This window comes from Eretmochelys imbricata, chromosome 6 (assembly GCF_965152235.1).
Source record: "Eretmochelys imbricata isolate rEreImb1 chromosome 6, rEreImb1.hap1, whole genome shotgun sequence".
In the NCBI taxonomy this organism is placed as follows: domain Eukaryota; kingdom Metazoa; phylum Chordata; order Testudines; family Cheloniidae; genus Eretmochelys; species Eretmochelys imbricata.
The window spans coordinates 62858471-62870953 of NC_135577.1; the positions used below are offsets into that span (position 1 = coordinate 62858471).

General features: G+C 39.9%; 1 protein-coding gene across 10 annotated transcripts in view; it reads left to right on the forward strand.

The window, feature by feature from the left end:
• The window catches only part of GPHN (gephyrin), a 582839-nt gene that overhangs the window by 534235 nt on the left and 36121 nt on the right, over positions 1-12483 (forward strand). For 5 of the 10 annotated variants that reach the window (XM_077818687.1, XM_077818688.1, XM_077818690.1 and 2 more), the window contains one exon: positions 10359-10430. The exons of the other annotated variants lie outside the window; for them this stretch is intronic. In XM_077818687.1, coding sequence (XP_077674813.1) covers positions 10359-10430 — 72 coding nt within the window. The remainder of the gene's footprint in view (positions 1-10358; positions 10431-12483) is intronic. 10 annotated transcript variants of the gene reach the window in all.

Here is a 12483-nt window from a genome sequence, read left to right on the forward strand (position 1 = left end):
CTTAACCCTGGAAGGCCACGTCAAGGCACATTTGGTCCCAGGCAAGATTGTCACTACTGTCTGTTTCAGAGGCCTTGTTTAGAGGAGGATTTTGATGTGTTAGCTAATACATGTTAATAGCCTAATGTAGACAAGGCAAATATGCCTCTAATGTATTTAGTTGGTCTAGTTAAAGCCTAGGTTCCCTCATATCTAAAGTACAAGGGTTATATATCACATAATAAAATCCTGGGAGATATCTTTAGAGAGGGGAAATTCCATCTGCTTCTTTGAAGAGATTATTGTGACACAATTCTCCCTTAATGTTTTGGTAATTATATTCTTTTAGTGTTTCCCTGCTTACACCTAATTACTATTTTTTTTTTCTTTTTCTGGGGCAAACTTTTTTAACTTGAATAATTTTTGAATGATCTTATCACCATGGGAGCTTCACTTCCTATGCAACTGAAGGAACTGATTGGAAGGGTTAGAGGGCAACGTTTATGTACTGCAGGGTGTGGCATAACATGCAGTAGGGGCATAGATCCCAATGTAACTCGTCGATGGTGCTCTCCAAGATCAGAATTCTTTAAGGGCTGTAGAAGTTCTACCAACCTCATACTAAGGAGCTAAAAATCAAGTGTGAGAATCCTTTTAGAATGATATCTGCAGAGAAACAGTTTTACAGGTAAGTATTTTTCTCTTTCATCTCAATTCTCTGAACCATTCACAGGTGTTAATTTAACAAAATAGCTCATCCAGGTTAAGGATATTCCTGGTGGCAGCTACTTCATAGCCCAATACTGTATGGTGCACATATGCACATTCCAGTCAAATATTTGAAAGGATCAGGAGACACTTGAACATCATGATAGGCACTGTAGAGCACTTAGGAGCACTTTAAAATCAATGTTATCACATGTGCAGTTTTCAATGGTCCACTCAGAATTGGACGTAAAGCCACACAGAGTACTTTGCCACTTACTCTATCTTTTTACTTTAAATCTATACCTACATTTTATTTATTTTCATTATTTCATTATTTATTTCAATGTTATTGTTAAAACAATTTCTGAGCTTCTCTCCATTGCTTGTGTCCATTCTCTTGGCCTACATATAAGGCTCGGTATGCAAAAATTCAAAATACCAATTCACAAAACATGTCTACCTGCAGTTAAAGTCCAGGAAGTCTGGAATACAAGAGAAGAAGGACCAGCCTGGAGAATGAAGTGGGGCTGAACCTAGGCTAAAAGCTAAGCCTCCCTCCCAATACATGAAACCATATTGTTTGAGGAGCAGACATTTCAAAAGTTATTCTGAGAGGTGAGGCAGAATGGAAAGAAATTCCTGCAAGACAAACCCAAACACAGACCCACACAGCAACAAAGCCCAGAAGCCTCAAATTCTTTACGTTTAGTTCTTGACCTGGTTTCCTACATCTCCAGTCCTCTGGTTTCCCAGATCCACTTCTTGCTAACATAGTCTAAGGGTGACGTTCATGCTGAAGGTGATACACAAATGTTATTTTTGACTATTTTCTTCTGCATGAACAGGGTCAAAACAGGTTTATAGTTGCATTTCATTTGCTCATAATCTATGAAATTGTAATCTGATTCTGTGGGAAACTATTATTAAAAATACGTGCATCTTTGTTTTGAGTAGCTGATCTCCATTAATTATTTATCATGGAATTTTTGTGTGTGTTTGCTGTTTTTAAAAGTTTTGTTCATGGCCTTCCTTGTATTTACTTTCTGTAAAAGTTGTATGGCTTAGCTCTGGGGAAATGTGCAATAAATTAGGCCAGTGTTGCAAAGGGGTTTTTTAACATAACCACGCTCCATTTTTAGAAGTTCTTCTGGGGGAGCCCCTTTAAAATAGTTTACTGATGGACCTCTGAATCTTAGCCTCTGTGCCTGGTGAGTTTTAATTTCCTTTCCTGTTGTTTACCTCTCTTGTTTACCTGCTGTTTACATGAGTAAATTTGCCCCGTCTATGGGTTCTTTTCCAAACTCTGTTGTTTCCCCTGATCGTTTTACACTGTAGCAGCTGTGTAATGTTAATTGCTTTCATCTGTATTTTATCCTGCAATCATGAAGGTTCATAATGGAGAGAGAGGGAATTGCTACAGAATTTGACCAGACACTTCATAAACTTTACATTAAATGCGCCTAGTTGAGTTGCTAAAAAATATTGCACATATTTCTTATCAGAATAGTCATAAATTCACAGGCAGCCTGTCTTTCTTTTACTTTGTGTGAAGAATCAGCATATAGTTTTTTTTGTGTCAGAAGTAATTATTTCCAGACTGATGATATAGTTCTATAGTGACACATCGTTTGACATAAAGCTCCCAAGGGACATCTAAATCTTAAAAATCATCCTTGCTATTATGACAGCATCACTTTATGATATTGCCAGAACAAAAACTTTGAAAAAGCTCCTTCTTTGTTTTAAAAAGGATACCAAGGCCTGACTCATATCAGGATTTTAGAATACTTGAATGTTACGCTTGCCATCCAGGAGGTCTAAACCTTTTGTAGCTGTGTCTGATGCATATAATTACTAAATTTTAATTCACAGACCATGAAGATCACTCAGGGGTGTGTGGGATATTTTAAGGCACCTGTCACTTTGGAATATATATCCCGCTGGGGTTAAGCATACATACAGAATGTGGCAGCAGAACTGTAGGATCTTGTCTGTACTAAATATTAGTCTGATGTCCACATAAGACAAAATTAAATAGATATTCCAACTAGTATGATATTTATGAGTATGATTAAACAAAGGCTACTACCATCTGTTAGACTTAGTGGGGAGGCAGGAATTCAAGTGCTGAGTTGTTAGTTTCTACAGAAGTGTCTTCATTTCTAGATCTGCTCAAGCAACATGCAGGTTTCAGAGTGGTAGCTGTGTTAGTCTGTATCAGCAAAAACAATGAGGAGTTCTTGTGGCACCTTACAGACTAACAAATTTATTTGGGCATAAGCTTTCGTGGGCTAGAACCCACTTCATCAGATGCATGGAGTGGAAAATACAGTAGTAGGTATAAATACACAGCACACGAAAAGATGGGAGTTGCCTTACCAAGTGTGAGGTCAGTCTAACGAGACAATTCAATTAACAGTAGGATACCAAGGGAGGAAAAATCACTTTTACAGTTGTAATGAAAGTGGCCCATTTCAAACAGCTGACAGGTTGGGGGGGCTGTCTGTAAGCAAGGGCTGGCGTGCCTCCGAAGGTCTCTGAGAGAAAGGGATCGTCCTTCAGGATAGGTTGTAGATCCTTGATGATGCACTGGAGAGGTTTTAGTTGGGGGCTGAAGGTGACGGCTAGTGGCGTTCTGTTACTTTCTTTGTTGGGCCTGTCCTTTAGTAGGTGACATCTGGGGACTCTTCTGGCTTTGTCAATCTGTTTCTTCACTTTAGCAGGTGGGTATTGTACTTTTAAGAATGCTGGATAGAAATCCTGTAGGTGTTTGTCTGAGGGATTGGAGCAAATGCGGTTGTATCTTAGAGCTTGGCTGTAGACAATGGATTGTGTGATATGGTGTGGATGAAAGCTGGAGGCATGTAGGTAAGTATAGCGGTCAGTAGGTTTCTGGTGTAGGGTGGTGTTTATGTGACCATTGCTTATTAGCACCGTAGTGTCCAGGAAGTGGATCTCTTGTGTGGACTGGTCCAGGCTGAGGTTGATGGCGGATGGAAATTGTTGAAATCCTGGTGGAATTCCTCAAGGGCTTCTTTTCCATGGGTCCAGATGATGAAGATGTCATCAGTGTAGTGCGAGTAGGGGCGTTAGGAGACGAGACCTGAGGAAGCGTTGTTCCAACCTGAAGCAAATACTTACTAGTAACCACACACCACACAACAAAAACACTAACCCAGGAACCTACCCTTGCAACAAAGCCCATTGCCAACTCTGTCCACATATCTATTCAAGGGACACCATCATAGGACCTAATCACATCTGCCACCCCATCAGGGGCTCGTTCACCTACACATCTACCAATGTGATATATGCCATCATGTGCTAGCAATGCCCCTCTGCCATGTACATTGGCCAAACCGGACAGTCTCTATGCAAAAGAATAAATGGACACAAATCAGACGTCAAGAATGATAACATTCAAAAACCAGTCGGAGAACACTTCAACCTCCCTGGACACTCAATTACTGACCTAAAAGTGGCAATTCTTCAGCAAACAACCTTCAAAAACAGACTGCAACGAGAAACTGCAGAACTGGAATTAATTTGCAAACTGGACACCCATTAAATTAAGCTTGAATAAAGACTGGGAGTGGATGCGTCATTACACAAACTAAAAACTATTTCCCCATGCTGATTTTCTCCATACTGTTTCTCACACCTTCTTGTCAACCGTTTGAAATGGGCCATCCTGATTATCACTACAAAAGTTTTTTTTTCTCCTGCTGATGATAGCTCACCTTAATTGATTTGTCTCGTTACAGTTGGTATGACAATCCCCATCTTTTCATGTTCTCTGTGTGTGTGTGTGTGTGTGTGTATATATATATAAAATATCTTCCTGCTATATTTTCCACTCCATGCATCTGATGAAATGGGTTTTATCCCACGAAAGCTTATGCCCAAATACATTTGTTAGTCTCTAAGGTGCCACAAGTACTCCTCATGCAAACAACATTGTTTTTATAGATTTCAGTCATAAGTTAAGGCATCCAGGGATACCCAAACCCAGTAATGGTTTGAAAAAATTTGAGAGTTCAAGGCTGTTTACAAAGGCTGTTACAAAGAGGATGGTGATCAGTTGTTCTCCATATCTGCTGAAGATAGGACAAGAAATAATCAGTTTAATCTGCAGCAAGGGAGATTTAGATTGGATATCAGGAAAATCTTTCTAACTATAAGAATAGTTAAGTGCTGGAACCGGCTTCTAAGGGAGTTTGTGAAATCCTTGTCATTGGAGGTTTTTAACAATATGTTAGAGGAACACCTGTAAGGGTGGTCTAGGTATACTTGGTCCTGCCTCAGTGCAAGGGCTGGACTAGATGACCTCTTGAGGTACCTTCCAACTCTACATTTGATGATTCTATGAGACATGGAGGCTCCCTCTTCCATTAAGCCCCGTCAACCAGAACATTCTCCTTTCCAAGTGTAAATGTTTTGTAGACAACACAACTTTTTCATGATCATTAGACCAAACTTTATTGCAAATGTCACTCTGATGTCATCCCTTCCTCTCTGTTTATGTGACAACCCATCTTGTTTTAATGTGTGTACTTGAACCTGAAAGCACAGAGCAACATCTAAAGGTGAGAAATAAAAGAGTTTCTAAAACTGTGCAACAGGTTATCTTCTATAGCAGGTAACAAACTATCCAATGTGGCACAACCTGAGGGTGAAATTTTCATCTCTAAAGAGGACCAGTCATTTTGATGGTCCTCACGCAGGCATGAATTTCTCCTTGAATTAGCATTTCCGGAAAACTGTTTCTGAAGAGCACAGCACAGCATCAAACAGCAAGTGAATAGTGAGGAAGGTACCACTCTTGCTATATTTGATGGTACCATGAATCTTTATAATTTTAGCTGTTACACCTCCACGGTGGGAAAAAAACTACAACTCCAATCTGCTTCTGAGGCATGAGGTAAAATTTTCATAAGCCACCAAATTACTTAGGAGCCTAATTCCCATTTTCAAAAGTGACTTAGGGACTTAGAAGCCTATGTTCCATTGGCTTTCACTTTTGAAAATGAGACAAACTCCTAAATAATTTAGGCATTTTTAAAATGTTTATGTATAGTGTCCATTAGATGGAACAAAGTAGTTAAGTAGGAATTTGAGGGGGCAGTTAAAAGGTTTTCTCACAAGAATGAAGGTGCAAAACCATCTGAAGTAGAAAAGATTACTTGAGATTATCGTTTCCTTCTTGCAGAGAAGAAAAGGTTAATTTGAAAAACCTGGCAAAAAGGAGCAGAGAAGAAATATGAAAAAGCAGCCTGCTGAGAAATTACCAAAAGCTCGATTAGCCTACACTGAAATGTTAAAAACGTATACTGATAGTTCAAGTAAAAAACAAAACAAATTAATTAATTAGCATAACAAGGTTTTCCAGTTTTAGTGTAGTATTTCTAATGTCCAAGATTGTGAATTTACCACGTAAAACAAAATAACACCCACTCCCTCTCTGGCAGAAATAATCTAAGGATGCATTCGTGGTGCATTCTCTACTTTCTCCTGAGCTAATAAAATCATATTAGATGAATTCCCAGTGGCAGGAGAGGAAAAGGATTCTGCAGCAGTTACTAAATAAAAGGAAAAGAATAACACTCACATAGCTTAAAGTTTATGTGTCAGGGAGTTCTGGAGAAATCCAAGATCTCTGCTTTTCAATGGTTACAATTCCCCTATAAAATAATAAAAATTGCTTAATTTATCTATTGCTCTTACATCTTCAAAGCCCTGTATTGATATTGACTAAAAACTGTGAGGTAGCTAAATATTATCCCTATTTCACAGATGTAGAAATTTGAATTAAACAAGCCACTTTACCTCTCTTCCTCACTCAACAAAGTCAGTGACATCTCACAACTAGAACTCAAAGACTTCTTGATTTCCACTCCTATACTCCAAAGCATGCTGTCTCACATCTTTAAAAAACTGAAAGTGAAGTTCTCCCATGAAAAGTGTCAGGGACCCACAGCTGAACCCAGACCCAGCTTGTGGTCCTTAGCTGATTCAGCTAATGAATCTGGTCTTCTGATTGGCAGAAAACTCTAGCAGGCACATTCTCAAATACTGCAGCAGGTCTGGGTCTCTGGCTGTTCAACAGTATTCCATGCCTTCAGCTGTGTTTCTGATCCTCCTGTCAGTGCCTTCCTTGCTCCTGTCCCATGCTCCTTGTTCCTGGCTCGCAGTCCTGGTTTCTTCCCCTGGCTCCTGGTTTCTACTCCTGTCCCTGTTCTGGATGATAGTCTGGCTCTAAGCTTTGGCTTAGAGATTCCTGGTTCTTGCCTCTGGCTTTCTCCCTGGACTTGGTATTTGGCTTCTGACCTCAGCTCTGACACTCGGTTCCTGATTCCTGGCTCTCAGCCATAGCTCATTCCCTGCGCTTGATAACTTGACTCCTGATTCAGGTGCTGACCACTAAGCTTGGTGACTACTGCTCCAACCACTAGGCTAGCCTCCCTGCCCACAGTCTTGTCCTTAACAAAAAGTGACTGCAAAAATGATATGGTGAGGTTCAGTGTTTTTTCCCTTTCAATGACACCAGATCAGATTTGTTCTGTTTACATATAAAGCTGTTTTTCTAACTGTCAGTCCCGCAAATTCATTCTAGGATCTGAGAATCAATAACATTCTTTTCTTCTACTAGCTATTATGCAAGGGTCAGCTATTGCATTAAAAAGCAGTTATATTTAGATTATGAGGTGAAAGATGATAGGGCTAAATGCAGAGTAAAATTCCTCTTTTTTCTCTCTCTCTCTCGCTCTTTCCTGAGACTGTAATGATCAGTTTCCAGAAACTTCTGTCAAGCTTTTCTAATCTTGACGTATTTAAATTGTGTAGCATAATTCAAAGCCCTTTAATTGCTTCTCATTGAAAAATATTACTGCAACATTGCTTTGAATGTAAGTTTAATTTTTTTAAAATGATCACTCCAGGATATTTTAACAGCAAATAACGTCCTTCTTTAACCATTTGACTGCTTCTGTATCTACCAGTCAGAATGCTTCTGCTGCATCATGGAATATAGTACCTATATGTACTAACATTCCACTGATTTCAATTATATGTTAATGGATAATAGGTAGTAGTACACCAGGTACAGAAGACCAGCACTGAGAGGGTTAACGATTGATGAATAATATGCCAATGATTTAGAAGGATAGAATACTGGAAATTAGACTTTGGTTCTTTTGAAATGCTCTGTTTCAAATGAATTTAGAACTTGTTGGCCTATGAAAAGATGCTTTGGATTCCCTTATAACCAATTTTGTGGTTCTCAAACTTTTGTACTGGTGATGCCTTTCACATAGCAAGGCTCTGAGTGTGACCCCACCTTATAAATTAAAAATGCTTTTTATATATATTGAACACTATTATAAATGCTGGAGGTGAAACAGGGCTTGGGGGTGGAGGCTGACAGCTCGCGCTCCCCTTATGTAATAACCGCTTGACCCTCTAAGGATCACAACCCACAGTTTGAGGACCCCTTGTATCATTTAGACATGTCCATAGTCCCATACAGTCTTCTTGTAGCAGAAAATACTGGGTGACAGAATATTCTATGAGAGACAAGGTAGTTGGGGTACTATCTTTTATTAGACCAACTTCTGTTGGTGGAAGGTACAAGTTTTCGAGCTACAAAGAGCTCTTCTTCATGTCTGGAGAAGGAATCAGGCTGTCTGAGCTAAATACAAGTTGGGGCAGCTTGTTAAGCGGAAGGGACAGTCATTTGAAATGATGTGAGCAGTTGGGGGTTAGATTGTTATGCATAAAGGGTTTGAAGTGGGCAATTAAGGTTAGCAGGCAGTGTGGTGTGCTACAAATTGTAATGAGCCATAAAACCAGTGTCCCTGTTAAGTCCATGATTTTTGGTATTTAGCACAGTTACGAATTTAAGTTCCCAGGTTCACCTTTTGAAGGTGTTGTGCAGGTTTCCCATAAGGACAAGTATTAAAAGATCAGGCATAGAATGGTTGCTTTGAGACCAAGACAGCTACAACATATCCTGGGACCAACACAGCTACAACAACGCTGCAAACAGAATATTCTATAGACAATTTAGCAACCCCACTGAAAAAAATAAATTTGGTTCTTGACGCTCCTCTCTTTAATGCTGGAGACTGGAGCAGTGACCAGGATCAGGTGGGAACTTTGAAGGTGGCTTATTACAGCATTTCTTCCCCACCTCCTGAGCTGCATTGAGACTATATCTAGAAATGAAGGTACAGGTTGCCCTCTGACAAAAGCAATGGAATAAGAAATAAAACACTAAGACTAAAGCCTTCTTCAAGGATGGCTGTCCAAGGAAGCCCATCGAAGAGAAACTGACGTCTAGATGTATAAACTACTAGTTTTTCAGAACAGCTTAGTTTCAGGATTTTTTTTCATGCATGCTGACATTGTTTAGCAAGTATCTGATCATATATAATGGAAATTTTTGCTGGAATGGCTAATGAGGACAAGCTACATATTATTAAGTCAATATACCTGAAAAAATCTTTAAGAAGATGGATTATATCTGCCGTATTCTTCTGCGGCATCCCTTGGCCCCTGAAAAGTATTAAACTTCTTGTTGTTCAAGAGTTGCAAAGCAATTTCTCATGGTTGCTGTGTCCATTTTGGTTTCAAACATCTTATTTTAATATTCCAGAAGATGCATTCTAACGATTTCATATCAAGTTAATTGTCTTAAAAAAGAAGAGGGGGAGGAGAGAGAGAGATTAAAAGTACTTTTCTTTGTGAGGGAAATGAAATGTACTCATCTGTCATCTGATACCACAGAGTAAAAAATGGACTTTGGTTTGTTTTATATTTGTAGCACAAAGGGCCCCAAGCATCTGAAAACAGGGTCTCCCCAGCCAAATTGGCTTGACCAGAGTACATGCTAATAGGAACACCACCTCCATAAGGTAGTAATTTAAAGTAAGACATCAGCTGGTTCAAGTTGGGTCCTAAAACCAGCTACCTTTCATTCTGGATACTTTTGTCTCTATTAGTCCTTCTCCCTCATAACAGCAGTTGTATCCTATAGTTGAGTAGAGGGGATCAGACAGACTCCTATGAGAATGAAGTGGTGCTGTAATCAATCAGTAAGGTAGAGAAGCAGGATGGATACTGCACCTTTCTTCCTTGCAATCAAGAACATGACATTTAACGTGCCTTTGAACCCATTTCCTGAGGAACAAGTTAGGTTTCCTGCATGGCAGTTCAATGCACAAACCACAAAACTTTAGGTTTGACCCAAAGTTTGCTTTCCCCTTCCTCTTACTTTACCTTTGTATGCCTCCACTAGGCATGTGAGAATTAAATATTTAGTTAGAGGCCTTCTCCAAAGATTGTCCATTTTCTGAAGTCCTTCACAAAAATCTGTGTGCTTAGCACCCTTCATTTTGATTTCTCTTGAAGTCAAGAGTGAAGAAGTTTCTTCCTAGACTCTGGAAGAAAACAAAACATGCTCACTATGCTCAGCAGCACTGTTGCTAGCAGATGGGCATGCTCAATGTCCTCAAATGCTTCCACGGCTTCTTCACATTTCATCCATGTGAGCAACCCTTTGAACATTCTGGGCCACGCAGGGGAATGTGGCTGGGCGTAGACCATTCCTTTCTCCCCAGGAGCCTCTCCTCTTCCCAGGCTCTTTACTCCCCTTCTGCTTCCTTTACCCTCAGGAAGCCAGATGCTTTTAAAGAAGAAGGGACACAGAGCTTCCAGAACACAGCGGAGACAGGCCTTCCAGATTGGTGAGCACCATTTTTAAAAACACTTGAAACGTTCAGGCACATGCATGCCAGCACAGGCAGGGAAAACTAGAGGCTATTTGTGCAAAGCTTTGATCATGGAAAATACCAGTTATTGTTATACTAAATAACATTTTATCCTCGCTGGTTGAGGACTGCTAGCACAAAATTGAATGTTTATGCACCAGTGCACTGGCCCATATGGCACCCAAGACTTTGATAAAGTTAATGGTACTGCAACTGTTTCACATTCTGCTAGTACTGAGAATGCTGATATTATTCACCCATACCAGGAAACAACTTTATCCTTCAGGAGTTTGCCTTTTAAAGATAGCGCAAGTTAGGAATAAATTGTGTTACAGAGGCATTCCAGAGAGGTGCTACTTCACTGAAGTCATTATTACAACTCTTTAGTCATAATCACATCCATATCATGCCACTCGTTATCATGCCAATGCTGATAATTACTCCAGTAGGTCGACTTTAGATCTCATGGAGTCCATGGAACTATCTAGGGTGGTTTCTGCTCTGAAATACATATACCGTCATATATTGGATCTTATTTGGAGTCTGGATTAGGAAATAATGTAAGGTGAATGATGATTATATTCTTGTCATATACAGGGTTTACAATAGATAGTGATAAAAGAGGGCAAGAGCAACCTATCATAGCTTCTGTTAACAAAAGAGAACCTTTAGCATAATTTTAAATTCTACTTATAGAGCCAACAAACCAGAAATAATTAGAAAACTCATGAAAACCACTAAAACTCCAGCCTGAAACCATTAATTGTGAGTATCCTCATGAAAGTTAACGGGACTAATTTTATAAGGGGACTACTTTTAAGGGCCCAGCTGCAGGGCTAGGGGCTTAATTCGCTAGTAGCCATTCCTTCTGATTACAAGGTATCTGCACAACATGTGAAAAATCTCACAGAAAAGACACATCTTCTCTGCATCCATCATTGGCTCAAGAATAATATCCTTGGCCCTTAGATGATGTGGATGAATTCAGCAACCCACTGTTCTTGTATCTGCAGTTGCTAAGGCAAGATTATCGTAGCTCTGGGTTCTCCTCATAAAATTACCAGAACAGATAAACCGTATCAGAATCTCTCACTATGTTGTGCATATCTCTGAACTGTAGCAGCATGGTCTTCCCCTTTAAGGGTCAGGGGCCCAGGGAGCAGTCAATCCTGTTCTATAGAGGAGCCCAACAAGCAATTGCTGGCATTCATTTGATGGAGCTGGACAACATCTAGTGATTAGGTTTGATGATTCCCAGATAGGGGATATAAAGAAAGGCCTCAGCTACATGAGGTTGCCCGGAACCAGGAGAGGGCTGGGTGTGCACTCTCTTGTGGCTGCAGCAGAAGGCTGCAAGAAGGCAGACAAGCCCTAAACACCCACTATGGGGAAGGTCCGGCCCATTAAGCTATCACAGGCCACACGGGCTCACCATCTCAGTTAAGAACAGGACTGTTGCTTTTTCTTATTGTTCAGTTTTCCCAAGTTAAAGAATAAACAGAGCCCCGAGGTAAGAAATATAAACTGAACTGGGTGTGGCCAATTATCTGATCAGGTTCACCAGTCTACAGAACCCTTATAAACAGTTAGCTTCTAAGGAGGGCTATGAGAAAAGCCTCCTCATTTCTCCCCCACTACACACGCACTCTTCTTTAAGCAGATCTTGGCACGCAAGAGAATGTGGCCTAGAAATTACAAAGCATCTCCAGCTCCCTATGTTGATTTGATGCCTGTCAGTGAAACTCTGAACAGGTGGCCTCAGGCAAAATCTAGTTTCTCTTTTGCCCCCTTTTCCCTTCTTATTTTTAGTAAACTGTAATTATTAAGCTTACTTGTATAATGTCATATTATGTTATGTATAAAAAAACCCTGTAACTTTTCCTATGACTTCTCTTCATATGTAAACATCTGTTTAAGACATGGCTGCTGACAAGGAGAGGTTTCAAAAATATCATGTTTGTACATACAAAATGTCTGTATCTGAGCAACACTGTTCATATCAGTTTTGCCTTGAAGAGGAGTGTGTAGT